Source organism: Somniosus microcephalus, chromosome 4, assembly GCF_052327205.1.
Source record: "Somniosus microcephalus isolate GS21.2 chromosome 4, FLI_Smic_1.0, whole genome shotgun sequence".
Classification (NCBI taxonomy): Eukaryota; Metazoa; Chordata; class Chondrichthyes; order Squaliformes; family Somniosidae; genus Somniosus; species Somniosus microcephalus.
This window is the reverse complement of record NC_140990.1, coordinates 249,304,313-249,323,711: the sequence shown is the minus strand read 5'-3', so window position 1 is coordinate 249,323,711 and position 19,399 is coordinate 249,304,313. Positions and strand designations below refer to the sequence as shown.

General features: G+C 42.6%; 1 protein-coding gene across 1 annotated transcript in view; it reads right to left on the bottom strand.

Moving 5' to 3' along the window:
• The window catches only part of LOC147120358 (dynein axonemal heavy chain 11-like), a 173,802-nt gene that overhangs the window by 48,090 nt on the left and 106,313 nt on the right, over positions 1–19,399 (bottom strand). The window contains exons 16-21 of the mRNA XM_085984222.1: positions 13,354–13,515; positions 9,028–9,261; positions 8,442–8,588; positions 7,699–7,812; positions 7,470–7,613; positions 5,143–5,325 (exon numbers count right to left, since the gene is read on the bottom strand). Coding sequence (XP_085840348.1) covers positions 5,143–5,325; positions 7,470–7,613; positions 7,699–7,812; positions 8,442–8,588; positions 9,028–9,261; positions 13,354–13,515 — 984 coding nt within the window. The remainder of the gene's footprint in view (positions 1–5,142; positions 5,326–7,469; positions 7,614–7,698; positions 7,813–8,441; positions 8,589–9,027; positions 9,262–13,353; positions 13,516–19,399) is intronic.

The window sequence follows — 19,399 nt, the reverse complement described above, 5'->3', positions numbered from 1 at the left end:
AATTACCAGGTTCATGCCATGCTCCTTTTTGGAATATTGGAGCTACATTTGCCATCTTCCAGCCCTCAGGTACTTCTCCAGTGTTTATGAACTGTGCCTAGCAACGTGAAGTTTGCTTAGTAGGATAAAGAAAAGTTGCATTTATATAGCGCCTTTCATGACCTCAGGATGTCCCCAAGCACTTTACGACCAATGAAGGGCTTTTGAAGTGTAATTACTGTTGTAATGTAGGGAAAGGCAGCAGCTAATCAGCGCACAGCAAGGTCCCACAAACAGAAATGAGAGAGCGACCAGATAATCTGTTTTAATTATGTTGGTTGAGGGATAAATATTGGCCGGGGCACTGGAGAGAATTCCCCTGCTCTTCTTCAAAATAGTGCCATGAGATCTTTTATGTCCACCTGAAAGGGCAGATGGGGTCTCAGTTTAATGTCTCATCCGAAAGATGGGACCTCCGATAGTGCAGCACTTCCTCAGTAGTGCACAGAAATGTCAGCCTATGTGCTCAAGGCTCTGGAATGATCTCTGGGTAGGATTGTTAACCAGACAATGTTAGTAACTGTATCATTCCAATTCTGCATATCAATTCAGAGCATCAGGCTCAGCTTCTTTAAACCAATATCACAATAATTTCATCAATAGTCGCCATTTAAATGTAAAAGTTCAACAAAAATAGACAATAAGAAGACAACAGGAATAAAACATTAATTTGAATTCTGTGTTAATGATATTAACAGACACACTGTTGGTAAAACAGTGGCCCGGATTTTGCAGTAGGAATAACGGTGAATCTATCAGCACTCACCATTATTAAGGAGTAAATCAGACAGCAACTTCCACAATCCGCACATGCGCAGTTAGACATGGAAATCAGGGAGCTGCTGCTCTATTTGCCTTGCTCCTCCACAAGCTTCGCTATACTGGTACCTCGCCAAGAGACTTGGTATTCAAACACACGAAGGGCATGAAGTTGCGGTACTTACCCACTAAACACATCAGAAAAAGTTAGGGCTTGCCCATTCAAGTGTAAACGAATTTTTAATGGTGTGATAAGTCTTCATTACTACTGAAAATTTATTGTTAAAAGTATGGAGTCTCATTCCTTCAGATTTTAATTATTGTTGGAGATTTTAAATGTTTTAAAAAGTAAAATTAATTATTTGTTTACTTTTTCTTTCTGTCTCTTACCTCTTGCTCTTAATCCCATCCTTCTTTCCCTCTCTTTATTTTGCTTTCTGTATATGATTTTACAATGAATAACATATTCTAACTTAGACATTTCTGCCAGAATTTTCCAGTGGGTCAGGTGGGAAAGTGTTTTTTTTTGACAGCGGGTCAGGAACCTGCTGTCAACCCACCGCAATGCGCCTTTCCGAACGTCGGGTGTTAGTGCTGAGCAGACCCGACAGGCAGTGGCGAATGACCCAATTAAACTCATTATAATGTACTTACCAGACTCTTAACAGGTGTTTTTACCTTACTTTTTAACTTTAACTTCATGGCCATGGGAACCACGCTGTTCAGTAACCATGTCTGTCAACCTGAGGCAGGAGTTCAGTGGCCATTGCTCCAACTGATTCCTTGACAGCTTCAAATGTACAGTAAAAGCTCCCACCTGACAGATCACTTTCCTCAACCACAAGCTGTTGCTCACTGCATTTCCACAACAGATTTAGCATGCTGCAAGTCTTTCCACAAGTCTTCATCCAGTCTTGCATCATTACCTCTCTCACCATTGACAGACTGCTTCTGCCATCTGTAATTCACTTGCCATCTATTCCATCAACATGAGTGCCGTTTATACTGTCTCACTTTGGTCCTCAGAATTGAACCACGATGAGCCCCAACACCAGCAGCACCAACAACAACCACCTCCTTCTCCGCAATCACCTGATGCTGCACAGGACAGAGGGCCTCAGCACCCGAGCACATTGCTGTCCGGGAGGCCAGGGATGGCCTCATCATGTCCAGATTTACTTAACTTTACGCTGTACACCCTGGCTGCCACATGGTGCGCCAGGTTGGCACCACCCTACACCGACACAAAAAGCATCCCTTCAATGACCAAGCCATTCCTTTCACCTTCATCACCATTGCAGGGGGTACAGTTATGTCTCACCATTCACTCCAACTCACTGAACCACTTCCAAAGGTGAATGCAAAGTGTTGGAAATAAAGATTTCAATGTTTGACAGTGCATTAATAGAAACTTTACATAAACATTGGATGAACACCCAAGTGGCTACCCTTGTGTGTTGTTAGTTGGTATGATTGCACTAGGATGAGGGTGAGTGTGAGGGCTGGCTAGTGAGATGGGGAAGTGATAATGTAGATAAAGAGGGATGGATGGAGGTGCAAGGTAAGTTGATATGAGCAAGGATGTGCAGGAGTAGGGTAGGGAAGGCAGAGTGATGGGGATGTGATGAGAGGCTTTGTACTAATGTTTCGTGATCTAATGAGATCATTAAAACATTTGCGCCACTGCCCCCAAGTCCTCCTGACCACATCCCTACTTGTGCCCTCCTGTGCAATGTGCAACCAGGCTGTTTTGGTCTCTTGGGGAGGGCTCTTCCGCCCACTGGAAGTTAAGAGGACCTCCCTGCATAAGCCCTGCACCTTTGTACAATGATTGTCAGTGTTTGCAGCACTTCAATGCTGTAGAACACTGACAGCACAAATGTCAAAAGAAAGTTGATCATGGTCCGTTTAAGGAAACCAGCTGATGACACGTCATGAATGATGTGACCAGACCCGCTTCCTCCAATTGGATCGAAAAATGCGCTGGGCGGCTTAACAAGCCCCATCAATGTAAATTCATTTTATACAGTGGGATGGAGCCAGCAGCAGGGCCGCCACCGACATTGCCCGCCCCGGACTCGCCGAGGTAAGGAAAATCCCAGCCTTTCTGTCTCAGTAAGGATTCTTCAATTTGATTGGTTGAGGAGACACGCTGTTACTTTCACTGTTCACACAGGTCCCTGATTCCCTGTAGAGGGCGCTGCGCTGTATCGGATTCCCGATGACCATAAATTGCCATGCAAAAGGCCACGAAAAGTCTTTAGGCAGCATAAGCGTAATGAACGGAGAGCGCCGTTCAATTGCTGTGTCTGTAAAATCAGGGTCAAACTCTTTTTAAGGTGCTTATTTTATGTTATTGAGAGTTACTGGTAGGTAGTATATATATTTTCTACCTGTATACTTTTGCAGAATCTGTAATTATTTCTTTCTTGATTAAACATTTTTAGTGTTTCCAATTTTTGAGTTTATTGCCACCGGACAGAATAAATTGGAGTTGGTGTTTTCTTCAGTAACACTGACAAAACCCAGCAAACCTAAGAATAACTAATGGTAAGCACTGTTACATGGCTCTAATGAACTATTTAAATGAAACTGCCTTCCATCTGGATTCTCCCCTCAGCTCACCCAATATGAATATCTGAATTCAGAGGAAATAGGTGGAGAGCAAATCATCAGTACAGCAACTGTTAGTCATTCAGAAATGAAAGCAGTTGTGAGCACTACAATATTGAAGTAACTCTCCTCAAAAAACCAAACCTTGATATCTCCATCCTTGCAAACTACTGCCCCATCTCCAACCTCCCTTTCCTCTCCAAAGTCCTTGAACGTGTTGTCGCCTCCCAAATCCGTGTCCATCTTTTCCCCCAATTCCATGTTTGAATCCTTCCAATCAGGTTTCCGCCCTTGCCACAGGACCAAAACAGCTCTCATCAAAGTCACAAATGACATCCTTTGTGACTGTGACAAAAGGTAAACTATCCTTCCTCGTCCTTCTTGACTTGTCTGCAGCCTTTGACATGGTTGACCACTCCATCTTCCTCAAACGCCTCTTCACTGTCGACAAGCTGGGTGGGACTGCACTTGCCTGGTTCCATTCTTATCTATCTAATCGTAACCAGAGAATCACCTCCAACGGCTTCTCTTCCTGCTCTCGCATCATTACCTCTGGTGTCCCCCAAGGATCTATCCTTGGCCCCCTCCTATTTCTCATCTACATGTTGCCCCTTGGCGACATCATCCGAAAACACAGCGTTAGTTTCCACATGTACGCTGATGACACCCAGCTCTACCTCACTACCTCGTCTCTCGACCCCTCCACAGACTGCTTGTCCGACATACAGTTCTGGATGAGCAAAAATTTTCTCCAATTAAATTGGGAAGACCGAAGCCATTGTTTTCGGTCCCCGGCACAAACTCAGTTCCCTAGCCACTGACTACATCCCTCTCCCTAACATCTGTCTGAGGCTGAACCACACTGTTCGCAACCTTGGTGTCATATTTGACCCTGAAATGAGCTTCTGACCACATATCCGCAGCATATAACCTCTAGACTTGACTATTCCAACGCACTCCTGGCTGGCCTCCCACATTCCACCCTACGTAAACTTGAGGTCATCCAAAACTCGGCTGCCCATGCCCTAACTCGCACCAAGTCCCATTCGCCCATCACCCCTGTGTTCGCTGACCTATATTGGCTCCCGGTTAAGCAGCACCTTGATTTCAAAATTCTCATCCTCGTTTTCAAATCCCTCCATGGCCTCGCCCCTTCCTATCTCTAATCTCCTTCAGCACCCCCATCCCCCCACCCCCGAGATATCTGCGTTCCTCTAATTCTGCCCTCTTGAGCATCCCTGATTATAATCGGTCAACCTTTGGTGGCCGTGCCTCCTGTTGCCTAGGCCCTAAGCTCTGGAATTCCCTGCCTAAACCTGTCCACCTCGCTACCTCTTTTTCCTCCTTTAAGACGATCTTAAAATCTACCTCTTTGACCAAGCTTTTAGTTATCTGCCATAATTTATCCTTATGTGGATCGGTGTCAAATTTTTTGTCTTAAAATACTCCTGTGAAGTGCCTTGGGATGTTTTGCTATGTTAAAGGTGCTATATAAATAAAATTGTTGTTGTTGCTGTTGTAACAGACTAGGTTCCATTAGACAAGGAGGAGACGCTGACAGGTGAGGGATACATGGCAACTTTGGAGCCATTATTTCAAGAAAAAAAAGTTTTTCTGAAAATACCCATAAATCTAGATTCAGCAAAAACCTCAGAGTTAACAAAAAAATGATAAAACACAGATTTTGGTGCAAACTAAAAATTGGCAAAAAAAAGTTATCAAGATCCTTACCTCATGGAATTTAATAATATTTATAACCCAAGCACAGAGTCCAGCAGCAACAGATGACTTTGTTCGCACAAAGTCTGGATTGAATTCAGGATCTCTAAGATATTCTTCCTTTATAGTTTTGATCGTGGCTTCAGGGATATGTTCTTTATCAAAGTTAATAATAGCCTGTAGGAAATCATCCACCTGAGACAAAATTTAAAGCCAAGTCAAGTCCTGTCCTTTGTCCCCAAACACATGCACAAATAATAAACAAAGAGAAATAAGTATATGTTATCTGAAAGTTATAACAATATTTTAACATGGTGAAGCACTTTTAAGATTGCCTTCATTTTAGCTGCTTTCGAACATCTCAATCTATTATTGTTAATGCAGCTAGGTTCGCAGCAAATAAGGCTGTCAATACTACCGCTTGTCAATACAAAGTGCTCATCAATGCAAAAATGGCAGAATAAATCCGATCTGATATCTGACTCTTGAGTGCATTGAGACAAGAGTCATGAAATCACAGCCTGCACGATCCTGGTACAAGGCCACATTTTAAAGTGTCCAGATTCCTCCTGAGAACTTTATAAACTTATTTATGGCAGTTTTATTGCAATAAGCAAAGTAATGCTCTTATCATGCTCTCCCAACATTACAAAAAAGCCATCTGGTGAGTGGAGCTTGTTGACTATGTCTTAAGCATGAATGGCAAGGACTCCCTTGTCACAGCGTTCAGTGCAATCCATAGTGAGGTGCAGCCAACAGTGAGACTTGGTTTTTCAACTGTACATCAAACTCTTGAGAAACTGGCTGAGGCTGGTATCTACAGTACAAATACATTTTATGTGCTGAAATTTCGATTTTGATTTTAGGATGTCTGTTTTTGTTTTGGTTTCTTTAAGTTATAGGGACACGAGACAAAGTCATGCTGTGTATTTCACTGTTTCAGGGCTATAGTACTGATGTTTACGCTACCTAATAAGGTTGGATCAAAAATAATTATTGTTAATGATGGGAACGAGTAATTACAATAAAAAATGATTGCAGATGTGTTTCAAAACCTTGCCCCGGGGATAAGCATACAGAACTACATTGTTAGACAGAAATGTAAATCAAATTGATTAAATTAAAATGCATTAAGTCTGCTATTTTTTAAAACTGTATAAGCATTTTAGTAATAACCCTTGCAGGTATTATTTGTGTCTGTGTTAGCTTGCAAATTGTCTTATGTTCTTCTTCGGAAACTTAAAAATGTGTATTTCACTAGATTGAACTGAAAGATGATGTTAATTGACACAAAGTGAGACATTGACCATGCATATTGATAATGGGTGATCCCAAATACTGCCACTGTTGCATCAAATGAAAAAATATAGTTAGCATCAAATTCTTGTTAAATGACTCCAAACTAGTTATAAACTAGAACTATACATTTTAGCAGAGCTCAGTATGTATATACCAAGAAGTAAAAGCCAGAACCACATTCTCAAGCTTGAAATTTAATTTGAATTAAATACAATTATGCAATGGAATCCTTTAACATGCAAAAGGTAAGAATGGACAAAACACATAATAACTGACTATAAAAATAGCAAACTGAGGTTTGGTAACATTTCACATATCAAGGCATCACCAGGGATTTTCTTGAATTGGATATACTGTATATGAACTTGACTGTCATAAAGAACCAAATATGAAGTCTAAACTATGTAATGTTCAGAATTTTTATTTTGCACCAAGCAATTCTATTATAACATGCTAACTCATATTTTCATGAACACATAAATCAATATGCTAGTCATCTTATGCAGAATCAATTATTAGCATCCCTATGGTGTGAAGAGAATCAATTATAAAAGTCTGTGATTATGACTGCACAGAATAATTTGTGTGTTAATGATTTTGTTTCCAGACCAAAGATTTTTCAATGTGATATTTAGTAAATTTTCTTCACATATTAAATTGCAGGCCTCGTCGGCAGAAATAAATATGTGATGTGAATTTTAGATATCTGCTGTACAATGGGCAAAACCAGTGAATTTCTTCTATACATATAGTACTATAAATTTGTATTTCTCTAAAAAAAAAAAAATCAGTGTAAAAAAAATCTAGAACACAGGCAGAAATATCTTTGGTGGGCATTTTATTTGCAACTGAACTCTGTGGCAATGTGAAAATCTGATTATAAATGCAGCACAGATAAAAAAAAAATTAGAATAAAATGTTGAACACTTACGCAGTTTTAAAAATGCTAAAAGTGTTTATACTGTTCTTTATATAAAAATTACTTAAAATTGATTTAATGATATAACCTTAATAGCATGTGATTATTAATATTATGTTACCTTGTTCATATATACTTTAGCAGTTTTCCAACTTCGATCTTTTGGAATTTTCCCATTGGGAGTTAAAAGCACCTGCACAGCAGCAGTAACATTGGTGACGATTGCAGGTGGATTTGGAAAAGTTCGTAATTCTGTTAAGTTTGACTATAAATACAAAAAGAAAACAACTATTTATGTAATTTAGTAAAATGAATTACTTCTTGCAAACACTGTAGCCTGGTCTTCATACCCTGTTTAATGTGTTCAAGGCAGCATTTGCAGCACTAAGTGCAGGCTCAGCTTTAGCGAGGTCTTCTTCAGATTCCTGCTGTTGCTTTGACACTTCTGCTCGGATGGCAGTTACCTGCAACAATACTTATGTCAATGAAGCGGTTAGAGGATTTGTTGTTGCCTATATTTACTTGTTTAAAGTTTAACTTTGTAGCACTAACAAGTTATTGTAGCCACTTTTCTCTTAAATAATAGCTTTTGTTACTTTTCTTTTAAAAAGTCTTACAATAACATTGTAAATCTGCCAGTTGGGTGTTATTTTTCCAATTTAAAGGTGTTACTGCATCACTGTCTATTATGTAGTATTTAATCCTCTTAGCTTTTCAAAAATGCAAGATTTCAAAACATGATGGTAAATATTACTCTAATAGAAATGAACTGGATAAGACAGTACCAAATAATGAGATATTTATGGAAGTACCTTTACACAACAATGATTCATAAAAAACTGATCATTAATATAATCTCAGTTGTTTTATACTTGTATATTACATTTTAACTGCTACTTTGTCCATCTCACAAGAAAACACATGCATTTTTCTTGCACTTTAAAAAAAAATCTGACTGAACAATTTTAATGATAACTAATTATAGATGTATGCAATTTTGCAAACTACGTTGAAAATCTCAGCACTTTTAGCTCCTAAAAATTAATATTCTTGCAACCGTTGCTGGACAACATGTCGTCAGTCATGCATGTACCCTTTGCTCTTCAGCATCTGCAATAGCTTTCTCTTGATTCAGCTTCTCAGTCTGCTGCCCTACTTTGGTGATCAGTGCCTCAGCGTCTTTGTTCCTTTGGTGAAGTTCCATTTCTTGAACCGCTAGTTTTGCCTTCAGATCTTCTACCTAGATAATTAAAGCAGAGACATGCACGGTTTAAAATATAAAAAAAGCAGACTACTGTAACTGAGTTTTTCATTTTATTATATAATAACACAATCCATTATTTTTGGGGTCAGAAAGTTAAAAGCAGTTGGTGTCTGGGGAACTGCAAAGCATTCCTTTGCGTCTTGGTTGAAACAGTTTAATTATTTTCAGTCCTCTATGGCTACATTCAAAGTTATATATTTCTCTACAAGCCCAACAGAGACAAATACACATGAGAAAAGCTACCAGTGATGAGCAGTAACGGATGTTACTTGAAAGTTCACTTTTGGCTTGGTTATATAAATTACTACATCCAAATTACTTAATCCCTGCTAAATTGCATAAATACAAAGTATATATTTTCTCATCCAGTCAGCAGTGCAATGATGTCCATGATAATTTTGTTTCGAATACTCACTTGTGAAGCCGTAGTTTGTAGTTTTTGAAGACCATTTTCCAGTCGCTCCTTCTTTTGCATTAGTTCTTTTCTTTTCTTACTCAGCAAGTTTTGGTACAATTTAATTTGTTCTAGGAAGCTTTTTGGAGTGGTATAGTTATAGTGTTTCTCATTCTGCTGATATTTCACACTAACTTCATTCACACAGATGTGTGCATGAGCAATAAACCGACTAATAGAAGATTTCACTTCAGGCTAGAAGAGAAATAAAACAATGGGTAAGTATTTATTATAAGCTATAAAATGCAATCCATCAACACTTATAGACTATATTAAAGTATTTACAGGTGTAACCATTTTTTTATGTTAGTCTTTTCTCAGTGCTCTACATAAATTAGCTAATTTTGATCAGAGTAAATGTTAATTATATAAACTAATACTACAATAAAGAAATAACTGTCATATGGAGTAGATGTGCTTGAAGTAACAATAAAATGTGTACATATTTGCATTTATAAATATACTTAAATTTAGCCATTACTATATTAGGTACTTTGATAGGGATTCTATAAAATGACTCCAAAATGTATTAAAATTTATCTAATCCTTAATTCTGAGTGCAAAAGAATTATATCGTTGGTTAGATAGTTTTTTGTGACCTAAAAATGTGCCAGTAAATTTCTTGCCTGCAATATCAATACACTATAAACTGATCACCCACTTCAAAGGTTTAGGGTTTCAGCAAAGATGGAATTTATGAAGCAAAAACCAAGCTGTAGAACTTTAACTTGGCATATACACTGCCACAAAACATGAAAATTACACAAACTGGCCAGAATTTACCTACTATAAAGAACAGCAAAAACGTAAAAACTTTCATCTACTTCAAGGAAAATGATATGCAATATATTTTTACTTTACCGCATATCTACAAATGCATTCCATTACTAAAAACACACAATACTTCTAGAATAATAAAGCTTCATTTCAAAGATCTTATTTGAAAACTCAAAAACTCTCTGACATGCCATGCTGTTATACAAATACTGTTTGCCCTATTCCTACTTTGCATGGAAAATGTATTTTCACAGTTGTCAGAATGATGGACAGGAAAAGAATGATCAGGCTGTGGCTGTTTGCTTGTACCTATACACAATGGCTCAGCAGGAGTCATGGTGTGTTGGTGAGACTAACTGTGTCCCGTTTTTTAACATATTAAGTTTGTCTCCAGGACACACATGGCTTCACTAGGGTGCCTAACCTCATTCATAATAGATGCTAATCTTTTCAGGGCTGACTGATGACAGCACTTCCTGCCCTTCACGGAATTAGAGCTGGGTTTTATCAAAGGACTTGAACTGCCTGCTAATTAGAGTAATTTCCTTCATCATGAATTATTTATTTCCATTGGTAACTGATCACTGCGTCATTAATGGGATATTCTAAACTCAGTTTTCACACTAATGCACACTGTATCATAAGTGTTTAAAAATTCCTTAATACGTGCCTCCTGGTCCAATATGTTCTGGGACAATATGCTCCCGTTTTAGATAAATTAACTGTCACTCTTCTTGACTTATTAAAAAATATGGGGTCAATTTAAGCTTGACAAGCAATAAATTTAAATTACCTTATCTGAATGCAAATAAAGTTAACAAACATTCAACTTCACTGAAGAAAAATAGCTTTTAAGTTTCTTAGGCATATAAACATAAAATTCAATACAGCATAAAAACTCTGCATGGTGTATAATTAATGTACAAGAACATAAGAACATTTGAAGTCTGTCAGTGCACAAATGAGTTTAAATATCTAATATAAAGACTAAGATTTTCAAGGTTTAGAACTATGCATTTAAGATAAGTGGCATACAGTACTTTGTGAAAAGGACAATGAGAGGTTGTATTTTGACATTGCATGTGTGAAAAAGTCGCATTTCTAAGTTAGATACTGAGGTTATAAAGCTTACAATTATTTGCATTTAAGCAAAATGAAGCCATACTAAGATTTGTTTTATAAGCAAAAACATCCAGGAGTATCATGTTGGTATAACCATTTAGTTATGGATACAAAAACTCCACTTCCAATGAAATTAATAACTGTAATATTTCAGTATCAGTTTCTATAATGTATAGTAGACTGACCTGTTAATTCTTCTACTAGAACTGGAGAAATTCTGAATAGTGGATAGTATTGCAGTACCAATATAAAAAAAACTTCAAATTACCATAATGATACATTTTTAACCAGGAGGATCCTCTGAAGGCTTAGTGAATTTATCCAGTGAGTCATACAGATCTGGATGGTCTCAGTTTGATCCCTGGGCTGTACTGAGTTACCCAATTTTAGCTGGAGCAACAATAGGGGCACTATAATTGGCCTCAGTGCCCCTGAGCTGGGGAGGGAAAATTCAGCCAGTTCCCAGTTATGATTACTATCAATGAGCTCATATGTGTGGAAGTCTGGTGAGAAAAGGATCAGACTCAACTTTGCTGCCTTTTGCAGGCAATTAGCCTGACAACACTCGTGCTCAAGGCTTACACATGAATAAAAGCCACTTGGATGAGGTACCAGAAAGTGACGGCCATTTGTGGAACTGTACCCATGAAGGGGTCAACTCCTTCAGGAAAAGATTGCAGCAAAGACAATGGAAATAAATAAATTAATAAATAATCACATGAACCGATATTATTGAACATACAACAAATACACAGCAAATCAATATATCTGGCAGTCCACAAAGAGATGGTCTGGGTGATATTTTTAGATAAATATGGAAAAGTTGAAAAACTATGAATCACTGAGGTCTTAACGTGTTATGGCAGTCAGACAGCAATTTTATTTTGTATTCATCAAGCCTCTATTGAACATTAAGCTTATAATGATCAAACTGTATCAAATATCTGTACTTTAAATGAAATAATTGGGGACATTTTCCCAGCCCTGGGGAGGCAGGTCTGCCGGGAAAATGGCAGAATCTGGGAACGGGTACCCATCACGCCCCCAACCCGCCTCCGTGCCATCTTCCCATGAGTTGGGCACCCGGCCCGCGCCGGGTCCCGTCTCCTCGAGGCGGGAAGGGGACTAGTGCCAATTAACTGCCTGTTAACAGGTAGTTAACAGTCAGTTTTTTGGCTAATCCCTATTTTGAGCCCTGAAGTGTGGGCTTCCCGATGGCTCCAAATCGCGCCAGGGTCAGCAAGGCGGGCCGTCGGTCTGAGGGGCCGAAATGTCCGGTGTGCAGGTGAGTGATGAGTGCAAGTGTGGAGAGGTAAGTGTGTGAGGTGACTCTAAAGTGTTTTAATAAGATTACTTACCGTTGCTTCTTCCTCCAGGCTTCATCCCTTTCGGTTGTGGAGCTGCCTCATCTCCACAGCAGAGATGACAGAATGGCTGCTGCATTCTCTGATGCAACAGCCATCTGATTTCTGCTCAGGAAAGAGGTTTGGTGAGTCTTGAGTACAAGGACTCACCAAAGAACAAAGATTGTCAGTGTTTGACAGCTTCTCAAAGCTGCCAAACGATGACAATTCATCTGTCAAAAATTTGACAGATGATACATCATACGCTGACATTCTGTCACCAGCTTTCCCTTAATTGGCCTGCTAAGCCCGCTGGGCAGGCTTAACAAGGTCAATCAAGGGAAAATAGCTTGGGTTGGCCGGACGTCGATGGAGACGGGACTAAAACCCGACAAGCAGCAGTCCTGCCTCCATCACGTCTCCATTGATAAAATCACCCCCACAGTCTTCAGTGTTTGATAACAAGAAATGATGCAACTGAAATAAATCTGTTGCTACAGAAGATCTTTGAGCTACAAGACAAGTCCCATTGGATTCAACTATTGAGCTGGTACTGGAGTCACAAAGGAATATATAGAAGATACACAATAGAGAATAATAGATAATGAAAAATAATTCAGTAATGTGCTCATGAGTTTTGTCTTGCAACTTCACAAGTTCAAACCTTTTAATCTTTGTAAAACTATTGGTTGATTGTTGTATATTTTGACAAATGCTTTAAATTGTTGGTGTACTATGGAAAAATAGGTAAACTAGTAAAGTTCAAAAATACAATATCATTGACCATTTAGAGTAAATGCATTGTCTGAAGTTTGAACCAAACAATTGGCAATGACATTAGGACCATTTCATTCCAGCAATGCAAGGTGCTATTTTTTCTCCTTCTGGAATGAAATGTCAGTCGCTGATTTACTTGTCATTCATTGGGTCTACAACACTTGGAAGGGAAAAATCAGTTTTAAATTTCATAATTAAATAATCCTGTAGGTGACAAACTGGAAGCTCTATTTTGTACAATGTAACACACAAGCAATATTAAGTTTACCTCCAGTCCATCAATTCTTTCAATGAAACTATGGCTGACAGATTCCAGTGCCATCTGGGACCATGGGTGAAACCAGTCAATGGCCGTGCAGTTGACCACGGCTGGGAACTTTCTTGCTCTCATCCGAAGAACAAAGCCCACTGGAGAGAAGCATAGAACAACCTGAAAAATACATGTTTACAATCAAAATTAACAGCCAGAAATTTGCGGTCAGCAGCAAAGCAAAGGCATCACCGCTGGCCCCGAAGAAAGCGGCCCAGAGATCTCGCAATCTGTGGCGAGAAGTTTGTCTTTTTCGAGGTTCATTTGATTTCAACACTCTAATGGAAATTCCTTGTGCGATGCTGCTGTGATGTCAAGAAGCTGTCTAAGCAATCAATCAAATTGCAGAATTCTCAGACAAGAAACCAGAAAATGCGAAGCTGCTTTTATCTGGAGTTTTCAAAAATGTTAGTGTGAAATAAAGATTGGGGCTCTCACATGGGGATAAGATAGGAGTTGAAATATCATGAACAAACTTTAAAATAAAAACCTTTAAAAAAAATTTAAAAAAAAGTTTTTAAAAATCTATTAATTTCTATCATAATGGAAAAGTTTGACATTCCACAAATACCAAAATTAATTTTTCAGGGCCAAAATGTTTGTTTACCAATAAATATCCTGTTAAAACCCCAGTTACACTTATTCCAACAAGGTTTAACATTTAATGGGATATTTAACAGCGATATTACCACGGAAAAGCCTAAGTTTTGGTCAGTTTCACTGATTATACTGATTGCTGGTTATGGGGGGGGGGGGGTGGGTGGGTGGGTCCACAGCGCAGCCACTGTCAGAGCAGTGAATGACTGACCGCAACTTCAGGATTTCCGCATTTAGGTGCGCATACGCTAAATCCTGAAGTTGCAGCCAGTTTCAGAGGGGGAATGGTGGCGAACACTGACAGTTCGTCATCATTACCCACTGCAAAATCCGGGCCAAAATGCGTAAGAGAAACTAGTATTAAGGCTACAGTCATTCCATAAATTCAGCTGACGGGTAGAAGAGTATCTTGCATGGTAAAGAGACTTATGTGAAAGATGCAGTGAGGAGAGACAAATATGTCAACATTAATGATACATGACTAAAAACAGAGGTAATGCAACCAAGTAGTATCCTCTGCAAATCCCACATTAATTGGCCAGCTCTATAGGTATGCTCTCCAGAAAATGGGAGTGAAATTTCATGGGCTCTCCCGCTTGTCCACCATAACTTTGGGGGAAGAGCTGCAGAAACCCCAGAAAAATGACAAAACATTATTTACGCCATTTTTCTGGGGTTGTGAGGCTCTTCCAACAAAGTTACAATGGACAAACAGAAACTGCCACCATTCATAATGGAAAATAGGCTGATGGGAAGTTTAATAAAAAGATGTCCTTAGGACTTTAAATAGCTTTCAATTCAATTCCAGCTCTGTAATAAAGCAGTCATTGAGGCAGAAAGCATTGCAGAGAGAAATGTAATGCGAAACATCTGGGTTTCGAACTTTCAAAGATGCCATATTGTCCTCCTTCCCTCCATATTATGCCAAGTAGTTGAAAATTCTGAGGCAAACTGCAATGTTGTTTGTGTTCTCAGTAATAGGGTGCCATACATCTCCAAATACAATATTTGTTTCAAAACCATATTCCAAAAATAGTTAGTAATAAGTTATTCATATATAACTTGACTGCTAAATCCCCTGTCTGTATATTAATTGTTTTAACAAAATTCATCTTGCAGCAAAATATGTCAACAAGCTGAACCATAGCTCAGTTACTAAATAAATAATTTCATAATGCATCATTCGTAAATGCTGAGCTAATTTCATAGATAATCCCTCCTTGAACTTACTTACATTGAATAGGAAGGATGCAAATGAAAGGAAATACTAAAATGTTAACATTGCTTTGATTGTTTCCAATGTCTCAATTATTAGCATTTCTCAATCAGTTTACCACGCCTGCCTCTTATTGATAAGATAGTATTGGTTACTGATCTCCATTGCAGATCATTTTACAGGCCTTAATGAAACATAACAGTTTGACACCTATTGTCAATTTCAGTGTTAAATGTCAATTCAAAAATATTTCTGTTTCTGCACTTATGCAAATGCTAAAGTCCAAAAGAAGTGAATCCAACATTTCTAATATTGTCAATATAATGGGGCAGTATTTGTGGTCAGTATGATGGTGTACGCCTTTGAAATGGACAGCAAGTTTGGGATTTCCATATGCGCTAAATCCCGAACTTGCGATCTGTCAGGTTCCGACTTGACAGGTCATCCGCTATGACATTGAAATCCTAATCACTGGCGGAGAGTTGGGTTAATTGCTCACCAACTGCTCAACAACTACGCTTGAAAATTTTACGGCTGGTGCAACAGCTTGTTTGCACAGCATAAGGGGATACCCATCAATGAAAAATCTTCATCTGATGCTTTTTTGTTTAAAAATATATGAAAAGGATTAAATCCAGGCTGCGTAGATTGAGAGACTGTTCGGGGAATTGACAGTTCTGCAAATAAAAAAAAATTCACGTTCCTTACTCCCCTCACAGTATCTTCAGGTGAACTTTCATGGTACAAAATGCATAAAAACTTTTATCAACATTAGCTGCTATATTCTCCCTACAAAATGCCACAGCATCTAGTGGGAGAGAATGAGCGCGCTTCTGTTTCCTGATTGGAGCACCAGCCCACGTGATCCCAGGTACACTTACGCACATGGTGCGCCCCTGGGATCCGTGGGCCACTACGCTGTGCTCAACTCTGCAGCGCCTGACAGCAACTATTTGTTTGGGGCCTCACAACAGGTAAGTGTGTGCATTCAGTTCGGATGCTGGTGGCGTAATCCTTAATTACGCAAAATCTGGGCTAATTTTGCAAAAATATTTCAATACTATGGAATACACAACCAGAATGAGAGTTGCACTCTCTCTGATTCTCTGACAAATATACTACTAAAATGTCCTAAATAAAATATGACCGAAGGTCCCCTTAAAGACAAAAATGGGAAAATGCCCGTTTTTCCCTCTAATTAATAATCCCCTTACAAAATTGTAAGAATAGGAACTTTAAAATACAGATGGCAGAGTATGGGATTTTGTTAGTATTTCCTTAATTATAGAGAAAAATATGTATTCTCATTTTTTTTTGTTAAAACAAGAATTGCAGCATTTAGCTGTTACGCTATAGATTGATTTTGAATATTGGAACTAAAAGCACAACTTATTTTCTGGACAGAAATATATCTAAATGTTAATGATGGAATATAAACAAATATATTGTACTTTATTTATAACTAGCTGGAGTGCCCGGCGGTGCCGAGGCTTTTTTGAGGGCATGTTGTTGTTGGAAGAGAGAGAGAGCGCGACTGGGGGGGAAGAGAGAGCGCGACTGGGGGGGAAGAGAGAGCGCGACTGGGGGGGAAGAGAGCGCGCGACTGGGGGGAAGAGAGAGCGGGACTGGGGGGGAAGAGAGCGCGCGACTGGGGCCGAAGAGAGAGCGCGACTGGGGCCGAAGAGAGAGCGCGACTGGGGGGGAAGAGAGAGCGCGACTGGGGGGGAAGAGAGAGCGCGACTGGGGGGGAAGAGAGAGCGCGACTGGGGGGGAAGAGAGAGCGCGACTGGGGGGGAAGAGAGAGCGCGACTGGGGGGGAAGAGAGAGCGCGACTGGGGGGGAAGAGAGAGCGCGACTGGGGGGGAAGAGAGAGCGCGACTGGGGGGGGAAGAGAGAGCGCGACTGGGGGGGAAGAGAGAGCGCGACTGGGGGGGAAGAGAGAACGCGACTGGGGGGGAAGAGAGAGCGCGACTGGGGGGAAGAGAGAGCGCGACTGGGGGGGAAGAGAGAGCGCGACTGGGGGGGGGAAGAGAGAGCGCGACTGGGGGGGAAGAGAGAGCGCGACTGGGGGGGGGAAGAGAGAGCGCGACTGGGGGGGGAAGAGAGAGCGCGACTGGGGGGGGAAGAGAGAGCGCGACTGGGGGGAAGAGAGAGCGCGACTGGGGGGAAGAGAGAGCGCGACTGGGGGGAAGAGAGAGCGCGACTGGGGGGAAGAGAGAGCGCGACTGGGGGGAAGAGAGAGCGCGACTGGGGGGAAGAGAGAGCGCGACTGGGGGGGAAGAGAGAGCGCGACTGGGGGGAAGAGAGAGCGCGACTGGGGGGAAGAGAGAGCGCGACTGGGGGGAAGAGAGAGCGCGACTGGGGGGAAGAGAGAGCGCGACTGGGGGGAAGAGAGAGCGCGACTGGGGGGAAGAGAGAGCGCGACTGGGGGGAAGAGAGAGCGCGACTGGGGGGAAGAGAGAGCGCGACTGGGGGGAAGAGAGAGCGCGACTGGGGGAAGAGAGAGCGCGACTGGGGGAAGAGAGAGCGCGACTGGGGGGAAGAGAGAGCGCGACTGGGGGGAAGAGAGAGCGCGACTGGGGGAAGAGAGAGCGCGACTGGGGGGAAGAGAGAGCGCGACTGGGGGGAAGAGAGAGCGCGACTGGGGGGAAGAGAGAGCGCGACTGGGGGAAGAGAGAGCGCGACTGGGGGAGAGAGAGCGCGACTGGGGGAAGAGAGAGCGCGACTGGGGGAAGAGAGAGCGCGACTGGGGGGAAGAGAGAGCGCGACTGGGGGGAAGAGAGAGCGCGACTGGGGGGAAGAGAGAGCGCGACTGGGGGAAGAGAGAGCGCGACTGGGGGAAGAGAGAGCGCGACTGGGGGGAAGAGAGAGCGCGACTGGGGGGAAGAGAGAGCGCGACTGGGGGGAAGAGAGAGCGCGACTGGGGGGAAGAGAGAGCGCGACTGGGGGGAAGAGAGAGCGCGACTGGGGGGAAGAGAGAGCGCGACTGGGGGGAAGAGAGAGCGCGACTGGGGGAAGAGAGAGCGCGACTGGGGGGAAGAGAGAGCGCGACTGGGGGAAGAGAGAGCGCGACTGGGGGGAAGAGAGAGCGCGACTGGGGGGAAGAGAGAGCGCGACTGGGGGGAAGAGAGAGCGCGACTGGGGGGAAGAGAGAGCGCGACTGGGGGGAAGAGAGAGCGCGACTGGGGGGAAGAGAGAGCGCGACTGGGGGAAGAGAGAGCGCGACTGGGGGGAAGAGAGAGCGCGACTGGGGGGAAGAGAGAGCGCGACTGGGGGGAAGAGAGAGCGCGACTGGGGGGAAGAGAGAGCGCGACTGGGGGGAAGAGAGAGCGCGACTGGGGGAAGAGAGAGCGCGACTGGGGGGAAGAGAGAGCGCGACTGGGGGGAAGAGAGAGCGCGACTGGGGGAAGAGAGAGCGCGACTGGGGGGAAGAGAGAGCGCGACTGGGGGGAAGAGAGAGCGCGACTGGGGGGAAGAGAGAGCGCGACTGGGGGGAAGAGAGAGCGCGACTGGGGGGAAGAGAGAGCGCGACTGGGGGAAGAGAGAGCGCGACTGGGGGGAAGAGAGAGCGCGACTGGGGGGAAGAGAGAGCGCGACTGGGGGGAAGAGAGAGCGCGACTGGGGGGAAGAGAGAGCGCGACTGGGGGGAAGAGAGAGCGCGACTGGGGGGAAGAGAGAGCGCGACTGGGGGGAAGAGAGAGCGCGACTGGGGGGAAGAGAGAGCGCGACTGGGGGAAGAGAGAGCGCGACTGGGGGAAGAGAGAGCGCGACTGGGGGGAAGAGAGAGCGCGACTGGGGGAAGAGAGAGCGCGACTGGGGGGAAGAGAGAGCGCGACTGGGGGAAGAGAGAGCGCGACTGGGGGAAGAGAGAGAGAGAGAGAGAGACTGGGGGGAGAGAGAGAGAGACTGGGGGAGAGAGAGAGAGACTGGGGGAGAGAGAGAGAGACTGGGGGAGAGAGAGAGACTGGGGGGAGAGAGAGAGACTGGGGGAGAGAGAGAGACTGGGGGAGAGAGAGAGAGAGAGACTGGGGAGAGAGAGAGACTGGACTGGGGGGAGAGAGAGACTGGGGGGAGAGAGAGACTGGGGGGGAGAGAGAGACTGGGGGAGAGAGAGACTGGGGGGAGAGAGAGACTGGGGGGAGAGAGAGAGACTGGGGGGAGAGAGAGACTGGGGGAGAGAGAGGGGAGGAG